The sequence below is a fragment of the Ambystoma mexicanum genome, chromosome 6p, assembly GCF_040938575.1.
Source record: "Ambystoma mexicanum isolate Mex_15411 chromosome 6p, UKY_AmexF1_1, whole genome shotgun sequence".
Lineage (NCBI taxonomy): Eukaryota > Metazoa > Chordata > Amphibia > Caudata > Ambystomatidae > Ambystoma > Ambystoma mexicanum.
This window is the reverse complement of record NC_090935.1, coordinates 1355806119-1355826748: the sequence shown is the minus strand read 5'-3', so window position 1 is coordinate 1355826748 and position 20630 is coordinate 1355806119. Positions and strand designations below refer to the sequence as shown.

The following is a 20630-nucleotide window of genomic DNA, read 5'->3' as shown; positions in this document are numbered from 1 at the left end:
TAAAGAAATTGCTGACTGGATTGCTCACAATCACCTACTACTAGACTCTGAAAAAAATGAATTCCTTTTAATGTTAAACGGAATTCTTTTTTTTGCAAATAAGCCTTATTCCCCAATATCATGGGAAACCATCCAAACCCAGTCATCTGTCTTTCCCCATCTCCTCGGGTTAAGGAGTCATCGTACTTTCAGTCCTTAGCCTTAGACTACAAATAACTGCAGTTGCTCGATAAACTTTTTGGCTTTTGAAAAGGCTGAGGAATATCTTCCCATTCCTGCCCTTTCCGCAGACATATACTGCAATCATTACCATCATCATTTCAAGACCAGACTATACTAACAATGGGCCTCATTACGAGGTTGGAGGTAGCCATGGAGCTGCTAGCTCCATGGCTGCCTCCAAAACCCTTCCGACTCCGCCCTGGTGAATGGAGCAATTACCGGTCCATTCCGAGGTCGGAGGGACCGGCAATTCCCCATTCACCAGGGCCAGTCCCCATTCCCATTTGAGCCCCCATAGGGCTCAATGGAATGGGGAAGGCACTTATAACGGTACCGCAAATTGCGGTACCGTATTAGCTCTAGAGTCCCTTTGCGGGTCCCGTCCTTAACGCCTGCAAAAACCAGGCATCACAGAGGGACCCGCAAAGGGAACTCGTAGTAGGGCGGTAAGGGATTACCGGTACCGGTGCCCTTACTGGTGCCGGTAATCCCTTACTGCCCACCTCGTAATGAGGCCCAATGTCTATTTATGTGCTTCCATTACTTCCTAATTAGACTTTGAAGAGTCCAAAATGCAGCAATATGAATGCTCCCACTCATTGGACTCAGAGACTGCGGGCCTCATTACACGGATGGCGGAGAACCATGGTGCTATTAGCGCCATGGTTCATGCCGGTAAAATACTGGCACCGCCTTGGCGGAAAGGGGAATTACTGCCCCATTCCAAGGTTGGCGTGGTGGTAATTCCCCCTTCCACCATTGCCCTTTCCCATTCCCATTTTTGCCCCATAGGGCATAATGGGAATGGGGAATGCGCTAATTAAGATACCGCAAATTGCGGTACCGTAATTATCTCCCTGGGTCCCTTTGCGGGTTGGTTTTTAACGCCTGCAAAAAGCAGGCATTAAATTCCCCAACCCGCAAAGGGACCTCGTAATAAGGCGGTAAGGATTTACCGGTACCGGTAAAATACCGGTACCGGTAAACCCTTACCGCCATCCCTGTGATGAGGCCCTTATCTCACTCCCCTGGCTCTCGGTGGGAAGAAGAATTGCATTCAGAACTCTCTGCCTCCGTTTCAAGGCTATTCACCAAACTGGACCAGAATTCCAGAAAAGGAAACTCAAGGTACACACACGCACCCTCAGACCATCATTGCAACTCACACATCTAGTCCAATGTCTCTCCCGAAGGGTCCTCCTCTGTAGACCCCAAACTATGGAACTATATCTCTCATAACATGAGGTCTATCCCAACTCAAGAAAGCATTCATAACTTGGCTATTTGCTTATTAAGGTCACATGCTGGGCTTGCACTTGAAATAATCCACTTGATAAACCTCACCAGCACAACCACCTTCAACTTGTTAGCTCTCGGCCACAGGGGGCAGAATGGACACTGCCCTTACCTTCCTGTGGCACTTACAGACCTAAACTTTTAATAAGATGGATAGCACATTAAGTCGGGATCTATACTCGATGCATTTTTGTAACAATGGCTTATCGGTAAATTGTGTCATTGCTAATGCCATAAATGTATGCTGCCTAATGTACAATAAAAATGGGGTAATGACTTCCAACAAGAGCTAGTTAGTGTCTTTGCGGAGGATAGAAGTTATGCCTTTTTTTAGTTGGTTCATCATTGTATACTGGTTACACCTACTCTTCTTTGATAATTGGATGAGGCACAGACAAAACCTTGGCTGTACACTGGAGACTTTTGTTATCGTTACACTTAGCAGAGCACCATTGTGTTTATACTGGCTTGCAGCTATTACGCCTTGAGTACGCACACACTGATAGTACATACATCTTGTAGACACCCTTTATTAAGTTATTACATACATGTCTAGCTATAAGTAGCGGATGGAGAAGGTGCTCCAACCAGCCTCATTTGTCCAATAAGTATTGGCCTATGAACAATTTTTCCAATTTCCTTTGAGGATCAAAGACTTAGCTATATAGTACCCCACCAGACAGAACTATATACTATTATGCCCCCCCCCCCCCACACTCTCCTGATGTCTTTCTCAATGCATTCATCACTGACATGTCATATCCTGACACCTCACTAAGCTAGCTTGGCCAAACCAGTGTTCTGCTCCACTACACAGGTTGGCTTATTACAACCAACATGGTAATAGCCCCTCACAATACTAGGGCCTGATGGAGCACCTCTCAAGTCCATAACACAACCAATCACCATTTTTGATCTAGCTCTCAGACTTATCTGGCCTAAATTATGTCATCACCGTAAACCGAACTACACCTAGCATAAGCACTTACCACTGATAATGGCATTCAGTTAGCTCACACAACCCCACACTACCTGTTAAGATGGATTTTCCGACTCAGCCGTGTGGGTAGATTCTGAGAGGCAACCCTACTATGCCGGACAGGGAAAGACACTAATGTCTAGCCAAAGTCTGTCTGGGTAGTGTGACTGAGCAGCAAGATTAGGCGTAGGAGAGTGTGAGAGTGGTGACGGAATCAGTTGAGCACACACAGAGCACTCTTGAAAACACGCTAGGCAGAATGTATAAGAAAACAATTATTTAGGCATTAGAAAAACTCTTAGCAATTCAAAACCACGGGTACGCATTAAACAAAACATTCACTACTATTGTATACACATTATTATTTATTTATTCATTGTGTGACACATTTTAAAGTGAGATAGAACACTTTTCACAGATAGACAACATTAAAAATAGATGACAGAAAATAGAAATTTAAAACATTCATAAAAAAGATATACATTAAATGTAAAGAAAGAACAGTCAATAAAATATTCAAAAAAATCAATGCATCATTCATAAGAAAAATGGCTTGTTTTTCCCCCAGAAAATAATCATCCAAGCAACCATTGTAAAAACCTACTAGCAGCTATACATAATGAGGTTGAAGGATTATCTGCTAAAAGCTGTCACAAATACATAGAGAAGTTTCCATCTAGTGAGCGTGCAAATTTGTCAAAAAATAAATGTTGTGCCTCGCTCAATTGTACACAGTCAGTGAAAAAGTGCCCAAGTGTTTCTGCAGACAGGGCACAGTATCTACATAATCTCTATTATTGATCCAATCCATATATGACAATCTTTTCTTTGTAGCAAGTGGGCGACACAGCAATTCCTATTATGATGGTATTTATTGAGCGTGGACCTAGCTTCACGAAGCAATGGAGTGCTTTACAGGGGTACACAACAATACAGATACATTACAGAGCACTTTACAGGAGTATACAATACAGATACATAACAGAGCACTTTACAGGGGTATACAACAATACAGATACATAACAGAGCACTTTACAGGAGTATACAATACAGATACATAACAGAGCACTTTACAGGGGTATACAACAATACAGATACATAACAGAGCACTTTACAGGAGTATACAATACAGATACATAACAGAGCACTTTACAGGGGTATACAACAATACAGATACATAACAGAGCACTTTACAGGAGTATACAACAATACAGATAGATAACAGAGCACTTTACAGGGGTATACAACAATACAGATACATAACAGAGCACTTTACAGGGGTATACAACAATACAGATACATAACAGAGCACTTTACAGGGGTATACAACAATACAGATACATAACAGAGCACTTTACAGGAGTATACAATACAGATACATAACAGAGCACTTTACAGGGGTATACAACAATACAGATAGATAACAGAGCACTTTACAGGGGTATACAACAATACAGATACATAACAGAGCACTTTACAGGGGTATACAACAATACAGATACATAACAGAGCACTTTACAGGGGTATACAACAATACAGATACATAACAGAGCACTTTACAGGAGTATACAATACAGATACATAACAGAGCACTTTACAGGGGTATACAACAATACAGATACATAACAGAGCACTTTACAGGAGTATACAATACAGATACATAACAGAGCACTTTACAGGGGTATACAACAATACAGATACATAACAGAGCACTTTACAGGAGTATACAACAATACAGATAGATAACAGAGCACTTTACAGGGGTATACAACAATACAGATACATAACAGAGCACTTTACAGGGGTATACAACAATACAGATACATAACAGAGCACTTTACAGGGGTATACAACAATACAGATACATAACAGAGCACTTTACAGGGGTATACAACAATACAGATACATAACAGAGCACTTTACAGGAGTATACAATACAGATACATAACAGAGCACTTTACAGGAGTATACAACAATACAGATACATAACAGAGCACTTTACAGGGGTATACAACAATACAGATACATAACAGAGCACTTTACAGGAGTATACAATACAGATACATAACAGAGCACTTTACAGGGGTATACAACAATACAGATACATAACAGAGCACTTTACAGGGGTATACAACAATACAGATACACAACAGAGCATTTTACAGGAGTATACAATACAGATACATAACAGAGCACTTTACAGGGGTATACAACAATACAGATACATAACAGAGCACTTTACAGGAGTATACAATACAGATACATAACAGAGCACTTTACAGGAGTATACAACAATACAGATACATAACAGAGCACTTTACAGGGGTATACAACAATACAGATACATAACAGAGCACTTTACAGGAGTATACAATACAGATACATAACAGAGCACTTTACAGGGGTATACAACAATACAGATACATAACAGAGCACTTTACAGGGGTATACAACAATACAGATACACAACAGAGCATTTTACAGGAGTATACAATACAGATACATAACAGAGCACTTTACAGGGGTATACAACAATACAGATACATAACAGAGCACTTTACAGGAGTATACAATACAGATACATAACAGAGCACTTTACAGGAGTATACAACAATACAGATACATAACAGAGCACTTTACAGGGGTATACAACAATACAGATACATAACAGAGCACTTTACAGGAGTATACAATACAGATACATAACAGAGCACTTTACAGGAGTATACAACAATACAGATACATAACAGAGCACTTTACAGGGGTATACAACAATACAGATGCATAACAGAGCACTTTTCAGAGGTAACAACAGAACAGATACACAGCAGGGGTGGGAAACGGAAAGGCACAAACTTTTGGGGTTCTCTAACTAAAGAGCACTAAAACTTTACTTCAGACTCAGTGAAACAATCAGAGCAACTGAAGTGTAGCAAAGTAAGTGGATAAAGAAGAAGGGAAGTAAGGACATAACATATGGGAAAGAGAGGAGTTAGAAACATCATGCACAGCCTTAGAAAATAAGCTGCTACACCTTAAAACGTCCTTCCGTACCCAGACAAGATGGGCCAGGGTGCCCTAGAGTCACAGGTCCCAATAAAGCCCTTTTCAGAAGGCTGTGAGCTTTTTAAGAGTCTGAATAAGAGCTGACAAAGCCAACAGGCAGTTTATGAGGGTCTTAAAGTTCGAAAACAATTGAAGACAAGTAATTTGCAGACTCTCCAACTACCTTAGGGGAAGCCCATGGAAGGATCCTTGACCATAGGTGGAGGTTGGGTAAGGACATAAGGGGCCTCATTACGAGAATGGAGGTAGCCATGGAGCTATTAGCTACATGGCTGACTCCATACCGGGCTCCATTATGGGGACTTACCGGGTTACTCCGACATAGGAGGACCCGGTAATTCCTCCTTGCAGGAACCCATCCCCATTCCCATTTGAGCCCCCATAGGGCTCAATGGGGATGGAGGTAACAACGAGCATATTATGAGTGTCCCGTTGTTACATCCTTCTTCCCCTCGCGGGACCCAGAAAATACGCCTAGTTTTACCAGGCGTGTGATCCGGGTCTCGCTTTGTGAAGCTCGTAATCAGTGCTCACGGAATGAAGTGGGCCGGTCCCGTACTGGCCCCCTTCATTACGGGAGCGCCAGCCTTATAATGAGGTCCACGCACTTTAAACCCTATGGAAGTAGGAACAGGTATGTTTACTCACCACTGCACTACGATTCACTCAGGGACCGCTGTAGAATTTCCTGAAATCACTGGGCCCCTTTTCTCATGCCTTGATTTCGATGAAGGAAGTCCTGGGGTCTCGGGTGCAGAGGTCACTTTGGCATTGGATCTTTGGTCTGGCTATTTGGCAGCTCCAGGTTCTGCTGAACCTGTTCTGGATACTGGAAAGCTGGACACCTCTACTGGACTGAAGAATGGACTACCACTCCGGTGATGACCTTAGGGGACCACGAGGACATGATGCAGGCAGTGATCAGTGCTGTTGACTGGGCCGGTTAGGCTTCTCTTCATGTTGACGATCTGCACCTGTAGGGGGGTGCTTCTTGTTTCATAAATCGAGGATTTGCAGAGTTCCAAGGCTCAACTCGGAATGGAAACCGCAGGAAGAAGCGGGTTAATGCACAGAATAATTCCAGGAAGCATCCGAAGGCTTGAAAGGGCAGAGTCCTCAAGCAGAGGTTGAGACTAGTTGTACACACTGGTCCAGGGTTCAAAGAACTGATGAAGAAAGGGCTAACCATATAAGGCAAATCTGGTACTGTGAGGGCATGAAGATGGCCAAAATACAGGATGGGCAAGAGAATGGCAAAAATCTCATGGCACAGCCATTTTAGAGTATATCATACTCTTTTTGGTAGTAAGTGGTAAGATGCAAAGGTGCACGAAACAATAAAACATGAAAATGGTAGAAAAGTATCTGCTGCCACCTACCTCCCCATCCTGGACACATCATACAAGTAACTACAAAGTTACAAATGAAAAGGTTATAGGGACACAGCGTGTCTCGGCTGCATTTCAGGGATATGTGCAGGGAAAACCAAACAGCGTTTTACAATGGAGAACAGCATGCCCTTGCACTGAACGTCAGAGGGACTGATCATTGCCCCAAACCAATTGAGCTTACCACGGCAAGTGAAGTAAAGGCTTCCCTGGCCTCCAAAGGTTAGAACATGTTACTATTAGGACAGTTCTTCTAAGGTCCAACTAAGGGCTTCATAAAACTCCACAACTTAGGCAATTCAGAATCTCCAACTCTTAGTATAAATGTTTACCACCTGAGATGGGAGTAGCATGGACAGAGCAGCCAGGCTTATTTTAGGAGGTAGAGAGGGCTGTAGGTCAGTGCAAAGAAGTTGTAGCATAGATATGGTTCAAACAAACGGTGATATGCTAAGTATTGTTAAGAATATGGTTTAATTTAAATACAGTAGGCCAAGATAAATATTGTGGCAGTAAGTACTATTCACATAAGTTATGAACACATATATAAAAAATAACACAATACCTATGGTGTAGAAACCAAGATATAACCTTATTTAGAGGAGCAATAAGCAAGTCAAGGTGAGTCAAACCTAATGGCTATACATTGAGGATACTAATATACTATTCTGTGGAATAAGTCCTGGTTAGTTACATTTAGATTACAATATAAGTAATGCAAGTCTAGTAGACACTATTGGTCATATTATACAGTGTTATTCAATGACAGAATCACTTAATAAACCAGCCCTGTTACAAGTCTATTTTGCAACATGTGTAACTTTCTTCTTTCCTGAATGGATACAGTTAAACCACCAATATTACTTTTAAGAACACAGTTCAGAGCTAGTAAAGTAACTCCCATACTTTCTGAAGGGGCCTACAAATACTCAATGATAAGTATGAACACTCAATAACTATTTTAAAATGTACTAAGCAATTCAGGGAAAGCAAACTCCAATTACAGTTTAAGAAAGATACATTGTATTTCTAGGTAAGTAATCAACCTATTGGTACATAACTATCCGCTACCTAATTACTAGTTATACCCAGTAGTATACTTTTCAGAAGTGTATTATACAGTTTCTAAGGCAATTAAGAACTCTATGACTATTTTAGAACTGCTCTAAAGCTGTTCAGAGAAAGCATAACCCAAGTATATACTTTAAGAAAGACACAATGTATTTCAAGGTAAGTAAGGAACCTATTATACTTTACAGAATGGAAGTCAGCAATTTACAGGTACGTAAGAACTCATATACCTTTTAGAAGGGCTACAAGAAACTCAAAGACAAGTATTAACTTCAAGACTGTTTTATAAATGTCTTAAGCAGATCAGGGAAAGCAAAACCCAATGATACACTTTAAGAATGACAATCTGTTATGCAAGCTAGGTAAACCCTATTGGTAAGCTTTTACACTCATTAACTTTAAAAATGATAAAACAGTAACAACACTTATTACTTTTCACAAGGGGGAAAACACCATTCAAAGTCAGTAAAATAACATACACTTTTAAGAGGGGCAATATGCAACTCAAAGGTAAGTTTAACCTTAATGACACTTTGCAACTTCTTCTATTACAAAGATACAGTTACCACACAACCTCTTTAGCAAGTAAGTACATTTACACTTGCCATAGTTTTCAAGACAGTAGCCTTATCTTTAAAAGCCCTTCCCTAGTCTATAGAATTCGTTTTGTCAGAAGCGGAAAGGGACCCGAGTGGTCTATGAGCCAGCTGTAGGCAGGACAGGTTAGGTTTCAGTTGCAGGAAAGTCTGATTTCCAGAAGATATCTTCTTCAACAAGTAAGTATTAGCTTTAAAGTTAGTTCAAAGTGTTCAGGGACTTCACAGAAAACTCCCTATATTCGTTCCAGCATTAGGCCTGGGCGAATGGTACGGGCAAACTCCCAACCGCATGAATAACCCACTCAGCCTCACAGGATTCAGACAAGACTTAAGATAATTATTACCCAAGCCAACACAGTACCTTAGGAGAAAAGAAGAGCTTCTGGATGGATGCCTTCAGGATGCAGCAGCACAGGACCCGACCCCTGAATTCTAGGTCTGGAGACGAAAGAAACGGACAAGACACTGGAGGGAAACTTGCAGCAGCAGTCACCACAGGAGGCTTCCAGCAAAGGATTCTTTACAGCTTCTCGCGGCTCTGTGCAGCGCTTTTTTGCAAGAGCCAGATGAAGAAGGAGCATCGCTGGCCGGATTCTCTTCACTCTCTCAGTCCTGCACTCTGGCGAGGGGACTTCAGGGATTCAAATCGTGTCTCCTAAGGTCCAGCAGAAGTTCACCAAATTTTCAGATGTAATCAGACTTTGAAAGACCGTGTACTGCACTCATGCTCAAGGTCCCTTGACATTGGCAGTTTGCAGCCCAGCAACGTCACAGCATGTCAAAGGATAGCTCGTTTTGTAGGTCTTCTCAAGATCTCACCATCAGGTTTCTGGTTACACAGCAGGCTCTCTGGTCACTAGAAATCGTTACAGCTGTCTTTTCTTCATATTCCTCTTCGGATTTGGTTGCAGTGGTCGTCTTGTCAGCAGCTTCCAGGTTCAGAGTATTTATCAGGAACTACAGCACAACTTCTGCAAACCCTCCCTGCAGTTTACAGAAAGGGGTGGTCTGGCTGTCCAATCAAGACAGCAAGCCACCCAGTGGGAACTGGTTCATTTCAGGCAAGGTGAAAGACAAAGGGCTTCAGAGTTTTGGACTCCTCCCTCACTTCCTGCCTTCTGAAGACACTCTGGATCCTCACAGGGGAGTACAAAGGATTCCCGACAAAGACAACACTTCAGCAAGGGTCTTTTTCACCTAGAATGGCAGAAGAAGACCTCAGAAATAACAAGTAAATGAGAAATTGCAAAAAAAGAAGGAGCCCACCATTCTAGCAGAATGGTGCCCCTCCTGTGCATTACCGCATCTGAATTGACACCCTGCAAGTAATAATGACTAACAATCATAAAAGGAGTTTCACTGCCACAAGCCATTCAAGTAAACTTGCAATTGTAACAAACATTTTACCAGGTAAGCTTATCTGCCAGCACCCCACATAAGATGGGGTGTCCTGGCTCACTATATAAAGTGTAAAGGGGATGAAAATCCCACTTTACCCCTTGGGAACAGTAGTTCACACAAGTACATTAAAGAGAAATTAAAAGGAAGCCACTGCATTTAAAATGCTCTGTGCGGAGGCGTGGCTAGCCGCGGGATGAGAAAGACGTAGTTCTCCTCGGCTCCCGCGACCGCAACAAACATCCTGGTAAAATCGCTTGAAATTCGATGACATAAGAGCTGATAACACCTCCGTGTGGTGTGGGACACCCTTAGGCACAAACGAGGTGTAGAGCAGAGGAAACTGCAGCCGATTTCAAGAGGAATAACCACAAGAAGTTTGGAGGCGTACGACATCCAGCCTCCAAAATTGCCGCCGGCGCGCACGGACGAATGCCCTGAAGCGAAGCAGTGAGGCCGTGCTGCAACGGAACCCAGCCTGCTACTGATCCGCAGACTACATCGGGGGAAGAGTGTGGTCGCAGTGGGGCTCCGGCGGTGTCCCTCCCAACTGGCGGACTACAGCGAGCCCGTGCGGATGTGAGGGCGGGGCACGTATCCACTTGCGTGGGACGCCCAGGACCCCCGCCGACATCACTGATACTCAAGAACGAGGGACGTACTTCCCCGACGGGGAAGAGGTGCCGGTGCGGCTGGGAAGCGTGGGTGAGTGTCCCCGCCCGAGCTCTGCTCCAGGTGGCAACGGCGTGCAGGACAGGCCAAGCACGCAGACCCATACGCAGCTAGTGATATCGGTACCATGGGGAAAGACAAGTCAAGGAAACTCCCCACACAAAGCAGGATGGACCAATACACCATCCCGCCGCCCCAGGCGCCAGACCTCCAGCCGCAATCCGCGGACGAGATGGAAACAGACCAGGGAATTTCATTGAAGGACATTATGGCTGCGATAGCTGACTCCCGCACATCAATGGAGCAGAAAATGGATGGGATAAGTATAGATGTATCACTCCTCCAACACGAAATCCAAAAACTAACGGCACGCACCGGGGAAGCTGAACATCGCATATCCAACACAGAGGATAGAATGCATAATATGCAACAGCAGCTCCAAAATGTCACAACCAAACTGAAGGTACTGGAGGACAGAATTGAAGATGGAGATGGCAGATCTAGGCGTAACAATGTGCGCATACTCGGCATACCCGAGAAGGCCAAAGGCCCCTGCATGGAACTCTTTCTAGAACAATGGCTGACTGACCTGTATGAGCCAGACGCCATCTCCAAGTTCTTTTCCATAGAGAGGGCACACAGAATACCCACGGGCAGACCTCCACCCGGCGCACCTCCAGCACGATAATTGCGAAGTTCTTAAACTACAGGGATCGTGATGCCCTCCAGCACTGCCACCTACCTTCTCGGTCATCCGACTCATGAAGCAAGTGTCAGTTGAGGCTTTCACCGCTACTTTCTCTCCTCCTTCTGAACCTTTGGCTGACTCACACCCTGACAGAGCCCTATCTAACCTTCATCTCTCTATTTCTAAAACTCTTGATATCCTTGTCCCTGTCACGAGGATCTGTTTGAAGCCCAAATCCAAATGCAACTATTGGTACGATTCCAACTGCTCACCCTTAAATGCAAGTGTAGGGTGGCTGAGAGGAAGTGGAGGTTGTCAGGCACACCCTCTGGCAAACTGGCCTGCCGCCTGCTCCAAAGGCAATACAGACTCTCTGTCTTCTGTAAGAAGAGAGCCCACATCCAAGCCCGAGTCTCTGCAGCATCCAATAACTAGGCCGAACTCTTCAAAATCTGCAAGGATCTGGCCAATCCTGCTGCAGTCTCTACCTCACCTGTTCCCTCCTAGGCCCTCTGCGCAGCCTTAGCCTTTCATTTCATCACTAAAACTCAGAACATCCTGACCACTCTCTCTTCCTCCACCTCCTCCTCCTCCTCCACTCCTGACCCACCTGTGGCCATCTCTCCTCCTCCTTTCTCCTCCTTTCCCTTGTTCACCCCAGAAGATATTTCTAGCCAAGTCCGATCTATAAAAGTCTCTTGAAAAGCAGGTTCTTCCCAGCTCATCCAGAACCATCAAGGACCACATTGACACCCTTGCTCCAGCCTTGGACGATTTCTGCAATCACTCCTTTGCCACTGGAACCTTCCCCTGCCCGCTTAAGCACTCCCGTGTGCACCCCCGTCTAAAGAAGCCCTCTGATGATCCTTCCTCTGCAGCTAACTATCACCTGATCTCCATCACTCCTTTCCTGGGTGAGCTCTTGGAAAAGCTGGCTATCTTCCAGCTTAATCTGCACACTGAATCTGTTGGTTGTCTCCACAACCACCAGTCTGGCTTCAGAGTTGTCAGAAGTACGAAAACTGCTCTCCTGAACACCCACTAATCTTCACTCTAACCTTCCTTCTGTCCTCATTCTCCTCGATCTTTCTTCTGCTTTTGATACAGTCAACCCTGCCATCCCGCTCAATCACCTCTGTAATATCCTGGGTATCACAGATCAGGCCCTAGCCTGGCTGACCTCCTTTCTCACTGACTGACCCTCTCAAGTCCAACTGGGGTCTTCCTTTTCTTCTACCTCTCTCTCTACTTTGGTGTTCCCCAGGGGTCTAACCTTTCTCCCTGGCTTTTCTACCAATACCTGGCACCTCTTACCCACCACATCGCTACTTTCTGCTCCAACTTTCAGTGTTAGGTAGATGACACCCATCTCTAATTCAGGCTCCCCTCAGATGCCTCTTCCCCTTCTCTCATATCAGATTGTCTGGCCGCAATTCAGGAATGGTGTGCCGCCAATGATCTCTGACTTAATGGCAGTTAAGAACGAGATCCTCCTCATCAGAAGACCAGCTCACTCTTTTCCTCTCTCTCTTTGGCTGCCCACTCTGGGCCCTCTTCCTGCTTCTACCTGTGAGGCTAAGAACCTTGGTGTCATCTTCGAATCCACCCTCTCCTTCTCTACTCACATCTCTGACGTCTCAAAGAAGTCAAACTATCAGCTGCACCTCCTCAGAGGTATTCTTCCTTTCCCCCAGAAGATCACTTTCTCCAGAACTCTAGTCCTCTCGAGGCTGGACTACTGCAACAGCCTCTTTCTAAATCTGCCTGCATCTACTCTCCAACCTCTACAATTTATCCAGAACAGGACTGCAAGACTTGTTGTTGGCCTCAAGCCCAGGGATCGTATCTCTCCAGCTCTGAAATCTCTGCACTGGCTCCCTGCGGCGGCAAGGATCAAGTTCAAGACCCTTTGCATCATTCACAAGGCTTTCTGTGTCCTGGGATCGCCCAACCTCCAACTCTCTCTTCCTAGACATCTCCCTTCTCGAGCTCTACGTTCATCCACCTCCAACTCTCTGAGGGTCAGACGCTTTTCCAAACAGAGAGTTGGGGACAGATCTCTCTCTTTGGCTGGGGCCTCCCTCTGGAACAGCCTCCCTGCCTCGCTCAAACTTGAGCAGAACCACCTACGTGTTGGAAGCAACTCAAGAACTTCTTTTTCACTTCCACTTTCTCTCTTCCTCTACCCTGCTGATGTCCTGACTACTCCACAAACTGGTAACCTGGCTACCCTCTGAACTCGGGCCCAGGCTCCTGCATGTCCAGTTGCCCTTGCACTGCCTCAGGGCTCCTGTTAGGGAGAATTCACAGAAAAGTGCTAATTCCCTCCACCTTAGAGACCCCCAGCAACTTTGCTGGATTTTGAGGAATTGATTTCCTTTACCTGGAGAGAGTGAGACCCTTTTTTCCACTTTCTCATGTATTTTAATATGATTTCTGAACTTTGTGTTTCTTTTGGTTATGGAGCCTGACAAACTCCATAGGCATCATATTTTACATTGTGTCACACAGCACCTTCATTGCAGTGGCACAGGGAAGTCTTTCAGATTTCCCAAGGTTTAAATACCTTCTCTGGGATAAACTACTGTTTCCCAGAGCAGTAAAGTGAAATTGACTTTACTTACATTTGTAACTTTCTAGACCCAGCTCCCACTATCTTACAACAGGATGCTGGAGGGATTACCTAGTATCCCCTTTGTCTAACTTCTCATGTAACAATGTTAATGTTACCCTTTCCTCACTGAATGGCTGGTGGCAGTGGTTTACTTTTAACTACCGTGGTGTGCATTTACCACAGGCTGCGTTTGCAGCTGCAGTAAAGCACCCAATGGTGCCATTTTTGTCAAAATGGCCCGGTCTTCGAAAGGTCCTTCTTGAGAGTTACTCTGCGCGCCATACTAGGTTTGGTCCCTTTGTTCGTTTTGCCTTTGGCAGGATTCACGAGTGAAGCCTGCCTCTGGCTCCAGGGTGTATGGGGTGGCCAGGAAGTGAGGGAGGTGCCCAAAACTCCCTTTGTTTAGTCTCCTAGGGGACCCAAATGCACTCTGTAGTGATTGGCTGGCTGACTGTCTGGCAAGGACAGCCATCCTGCTGGGTGACTGACAGCTCGGCTGGAATGAATGGAAGAGAACTGAATAAAAGGAGAGGCTTTTGGGTTTGAAGCCAGAATCGACCACTGGATGAAGGAACCGAAGAAGAACTTGAAGAGGACGCCTGCTGCAGCTCCTGGACCGTTGGTTTACCCGGTGAAGCCCTGCTGCTGTGCTGAAACTCCAAATTCGTATTGACAGAGAAGCCCCTACAAGGACGACTTCTCCCCTTGAGTTGGTGGGACCAATTAACTCCAAAGTACCTGGACATTCTCTCGGAGCTGGTTGACTTTCCACAGAGTTTCTGCTGGAAACCAAAACGCCAGGGAGAGGAACACCAGATTGTGTGCGTTGCTTTTAAGCTGGCCAAGAGCTCCAGGAAGATCCTCCAGACTCCCAGGAAGCAGAACTAACTGAGCCTGAGCCCCCTCAACCGAGTGCGGGAGCCCAGAAGCAAGGACAGTCCATCTCAACAGCCAGGAACTGCAGTGTTGCTATTTGCAGTAGACATGAGGAGCTGAAACACAAAACAGCCACTTGTTTGAAGATTGCCGGTTGTGAGCGGTTACCATCCCATTGCAGTGCAGGAGTCCACAGAGGTCCTCCCTCTTGTCCCCATGATTGAGGCCCAGGAACAGTGAGATCTGCAGAGCTGCTCAGGAACAGAAGTCATTTGCTGCACATTTTCTTCAATACAAAGGTACTGTAAAAGTCTGAGAGAACTTACCTCTTGCTGTTCATTTACTTGCATCTTCTACTACTGACAAGTCTAACAGCTTGTGGCCCTACGTTGACTTCTGAAACATAGTGCAAAGACTTTTCTTTCTTACCTGCAAAGAAGCGATTCAGCTCATATACACTTTTGCCCATTGACTTTGGCTTAGCCTGTTCCACTGAATGACTCTTATTGGGGGATCTGAAAGTAATTGCCTACTTAAAGAATATTGGTGGTCTCTTGTATGTTCTGATAACCTTTTCATTTGACCTACTCCTTAATCATTCTAAATATAACAGTGATATATAATAATGTCCCCAGCACCCTAGCTATTGAAGTCACATGAGGGTGTAGGTTGTGTCTGTGGGCCATCCCAAAAGGGTACTCACTGATTTAGAGATATTAAGAGTGTGTATTTTGTGAAGTATATTTGAGTGTTTTTGTTATATTGCTCCCTTCTGAAGAAGGCTTACTCTAACTGACCGATGAATACATTAATAATTGTTTATTATTTACCCACCCTTCCTGTTTACAGATCCGCCAGAGCGCCTGGGGACCAATTCCGTTGGTGATGGTGCGCTATACAAGTACCGCTAACATAACATATTTCAGAAACCTTGTGCGTAAGAGTTTATTTGAGAACTTGTCACTGTGAATCTCTGTGTAACTCCCCTACAGCTCACATTGACCACTCTTGAGATAAGCCTAGCTGCTCAATCACGCTACCAACCTGTGTAGTACAGACTTATAGCAAAGGTTGGGTTCCTATTGCCAGGAGTTCAGGGTTGTTGTAGTGCACCCAAATGGTCCTGCATACAATCTTACCTAACAGCTCCCCCAGCACTTATGGTCTGTATCTGCAACCATACAGTCCCTTCTCTCTGCAGTTATGAGCCACCTGCTGGCTGCATTTATTGAGTTACCTGGTCGCCCCTCCCCTCGGCACTTCTCCCCTCCCACTTCCCTGTACTTGCATGATCTGAATGACACAAGGCCCAGTAAGATCAGTGTTTTTGTCCTCCCTCGGTTTCCCCCTCCTTGTCTTGTCGCGCCAAGAAACACTTGTGTATAGGCGCGTTATAAATGCCATATCATATATCTCCACAATAATTCAAAGGTATTTTGACTAAAATGTATGTATTCTCCTTCTTGTCTACGTTACTTTGCTACAAATTCCGAATCCTCACATTTTGCAATGTAATTCTTCTTGTATGAGGGTAATGTATTTTGAATCCTCTTTATCTCTCCTCTGCGTCCTTTTATTAGAAACTTGTGGTATCCTCAAATAACAAATGTATGATAACTTCAAAATAAATGGTTCCATATGATCACATGTTATTCCCGCCTAATTATCCTCTACACCGGTTTCGCTACTAGAGTAGCTGGAAAGATGAATTCTGAATGGAACTGTTGAGGAAATGAATCTTGTACTTAATGACGATTCAAACAATGACTATTTTGATTTGATAGTTTCCCATATTGTTTAACTTTAGCTATGTTAATGGCTTATATTGAGAGTGTTGTAGTGAAGCTGGTTTGTCTGGGATCCAGAGAGTCTCACTGTCTTGGCTGCACGTGCTTCATGAATGCCTCAGGAAAAACACCCACAAACCACAACTTTGAAAAGCAAATTAGGAATGATTGCAGATCAATTTCAGGGATGTGCATCCTAATTCTATTTTAAAATCATATTAAGCACACATTGGAGTGCCTTATATCTGTCTGGCACAATATTACTAGCCATCCAATATTTTATGCTAAAACAGGTGAACATGCTTCGGTACGCAACACATGGGCCTCATTATGACCCTGCCGGTCCGGAAACAACAGTGGCGGTAAATCCGCCGGCACCGCGGTTTCCAGACCGACTGATTCTGAGTTCTGCAGGCGGGCGATGTCACTCCCACCAGGTCTGACCTGGTGGAAGTAATGTCACCCGCCTGCAGGCGGAAATGGAAACTCCGGCTCCGTCATAGATGGACCAGTGTTTCCATTGTCCCCATCACCATGGAGTCCCATGTGACTCCATGGGAATGGGGATTTACGGAATTCTGCTTCTGGAATTACTGGGTCACCGGGGTTGTAATGCCCCGGTTATTCCGGCAATCATGGAGGCGGAATGGTATTTCAGGTCCGGCGGCAGCCTGCCGTTTTTTCCAGCACGGCTACCGTCGGACTCGTAATGAGGCCTATACACTCCAGCCACCAAACCATCACCCTGCAGCCATTCTCCACTGTTATTTGTGTCTCTTGTTCCAACCAGCGTATATAGAAGCTATTGTTATGACTATAGTGATGTGAGAAGTTAGACATTTTGTGTGAGCACATTTATGTAATGTCCTTTCGCTTAGTTTGCTGGGAATGTATACAGTATTTAACTGCTTACTTAATTTTTCCATTTGCTTTGCTTTAAGTAAAACGTGGAAAAAAAGACGTTGCTACAGGTTTTTCACAGCACAACCAGGTGAAGACTTTACTGCACTTTTCCACAACCCCACTTCAAACAGAGGCAACCATTAATTACATTTAAGCTACTACGACTGGTAGCGAAACATTGTGATTTCTGGTGCTGGAAATGTACATTTTGCACACTCACATAATCCGTTATCTAAACAAACATCTCCTTTTGTATAGATAATTGTTGTTATGGTATTTTCAAAATGTTCCCTCCGAGGCATTATGAAGTTCCTGACATCTGTCATCTCCCCAAAGTACGTGAAAAAATCATGTCTTTGTTGCTTTCAGTGAGGATACTGCCCTTACAAGCTGAGCTGTCTTCAGGTCTGTCTGCATCTTGCCTAATGTTTAGGTTCTTTCTGATGTTTACAGGAAACTTTACATTTAGGACTTTACGCAAGGGCATGAAGGCGGGCCCTGATATGTAACTTACCCCTCGTGTAAACAACCATGCCCTCTACAAATTCCCAAGTTTCTCATGTAATAATCCACTTCAAAAACCTCCAAAAATGTTGATTAGTTCCAATAGGTCTATTCAGGGTTGGAGATCCTACAGAACATTTCTAGTAATATGCGACAGCACCGTGGGTCAGTGGTGAGTTGATGACCCTTAACAGGTCTGGAGATACTGCATGCGGTCAGTGTTAAGGAGTCTGAGCAGGAATGCATCTTGAGGTAAACCTGCACGGCGGCTTCAATAAGAGAACTTGCGCCATCTCCAGGAGTGTCAGTGGCGATAATGATGCCACAATAATATAGTGCTGTATCTTTGCAACACCTAGATGAACAAAAGACTTTGAAAAAAAAAGAAATTAAAGAAAGGAATACATGTTCTAACCTAACTTTTGAAGTGATCAGGTCATTCCAGTTGAAACTGTCCCCTTCCTCTATGGGAACTCCATCGAGCTGCACTACCCCGTGTGGTGGCAGTCTCTGTAGGCGCACGGTGATGCTCTCCGGCTTTGTGTCTGCGTCGGTAATCAGAACGTGATCCGCAGTGATCGTGCATTGACCTCCTTCTTCCACCTTGAGAGGGTTTTTTTTTAAAACCTGAGAACAAACATGCGTACATGGTCACAAAAGACCTAACAGAAACATTAAGCAACAGATGCTCTTTACAAACAAATTCTGCATCTAAAGAGACTGTTCTCTTTTCTTTCGGCATCAGCAAAGACAAATGAACAGTTTCCTACACAGTAAATGGCATTTGAGGTATATTGGTAGTCTTTTTGTGGGACTTGGAAAGCTGAGTTATATTCCTAGCTACTCTACTCCACCTTGTTGTGTGATCTTGGCCAAATTAGTTATTGCCTCATGTCACGTTCTGTCAACTGTCAAAATTGACAGTGCTTAGTCAAAGAGTAATCTTAACTGTTGCTTATGCACATAAAGAGGACATTTTGCTGAGGTTCATGGAGCATATAACCAAAACCATCTGTCCACCTGTATCCATTGATACAGTCGCCTGAACATGATAAATTAATTTCTGGAATCCAGGGGCCAGAGCTTAACCTTTGAGGTAGGTGCAGGTTCCATATACATACATGTGATATAAGCACGAGGAGATCTATTCAAGTGGATAATTGACAAGTGGGGACAGAATTTGAATGGTAATAGTGGCTTTTTTGTATTTTTTGTAGATAGCCACAAGTACAGAAAGGTGTAAGGAGTGGGGCAAAGTGAGGCTCCCACCAATACCCTGAAGAAGGCTGGAGCCATCAGAGAGCCATAGCTAAAAGGCTCGCCTAGTCTGGCTGAAACACGTGTCGACAACTATTGGGTTGTGTAGCAATAGACACACTATTAGAGAAACGGGTGTTGGATGGGAAAATGTCAATTGTTTTGTTAGTGTGAAGCCTTAATTCAATCAAAGGGCAGGTAGACCTTGTTTGTATTGATTTGTAGTGTGAATGTGGTTACAAATGGGTACGCTTGATCAACTTGGTATGCACCTAGTTGTGGAAACAAATTGAAGAACATGCATTGAAATGAAGATGTTTTTAATGTTTTGATCTTGCCAAATGTCATCAATAAATTTTGAGTAAAAATAAACAATTGATTTTGTACAACACATGGTTATAATTTAATACAATCAGTTCTGTCCGTCACTTAAGGTCTTTATCTATTTTGTGTTTAAGTATAACGATTACCTGAGTGATCAAGACTGTACCAGGTACCCTTATAGAGTTTATAGGGTCAATTCCTTGACATCTTATCCAACACATATGAAACTAATTGCTCACCCAGCACCGATGTGACTAGGGATCCACCCTTGTTTTTGGTAAACCCAATTTGGGACGGAAGGGCGCCGTCTCCCGTGAACCCCATCACAGGCAGCAGGGTCACTACAGAAGCTTTATTGATCAGCGGAGTGATCTACACATTCTAGTGCCCTATCCCTTCTTCTCATGGAGTGTATTTGTGGCCCGCTAGTGATAAATGTCCTAAACGTGTTCCATCACATATCTGTTTTAATAGAGTCCACAAGCACCGTGCACTTGTGCAATAGTGTTGTTGAATTGGAAAACAGCAATGACTACTCGCCTCCATAAGACTGGGTTCAGCATGGGCAGGGACATTTAGAGATCCCCAAGCGTACAATTTTGCTGGGATATAAATGTTAAGAAAATATTTCTTTTTGCAGCTTCTCGACTATTGATTTCAGTGAGAAGAAGAGCATATTCGTCTATTTCCTGGAATCCTGGCTGCCGTTTGAGGTAAGTAAAGCCTTTTTAGCCTCACTTACCTGCTCCACTCATTTAATTTGAGGCACAGGTCAGCCCCTAAGGATAGCATGCAGGGGGACTGTTTCTCCAAGTTATGTTTTCCTGTATATTTACATGTAGCACACATCACCTTAAGTGGAACGTTACAGGGGTGGTTTGAATCCCCTTTTTCCCTTTTGTTTGGCAACACTTTACATGCCTTTGTGATGGGCCTAAAACAGACTGTTTGCACTAACCCGTGTTTTATATCTTTTTCCGTTTCAC

General features: G+C 44.1%; 1 protein-coding gene across 1 annotated transcript in view; it reads right to left on the bottom strand.

Annotated features, from left to right (window-relative positions):
- The window catches only part of FREM1 (FRAS1 related extracellular matrix 1), a 1195879-nt gene that overhangs the window by 748409 nt on the left and 426840 nt on the right, over window positions 1-20630 (bottom strand). Inside the window, exon 14 of the mRNA XM_069626057.1 lies at window positions 18479-18690. Within this exon, the coding sequence (XP_069482158.1) occupies window positions 18479-18690 (212 nt within the window). The remainder of the gene's footprint in view (window positions 1-18478; window positions 18691-20630) is intronic.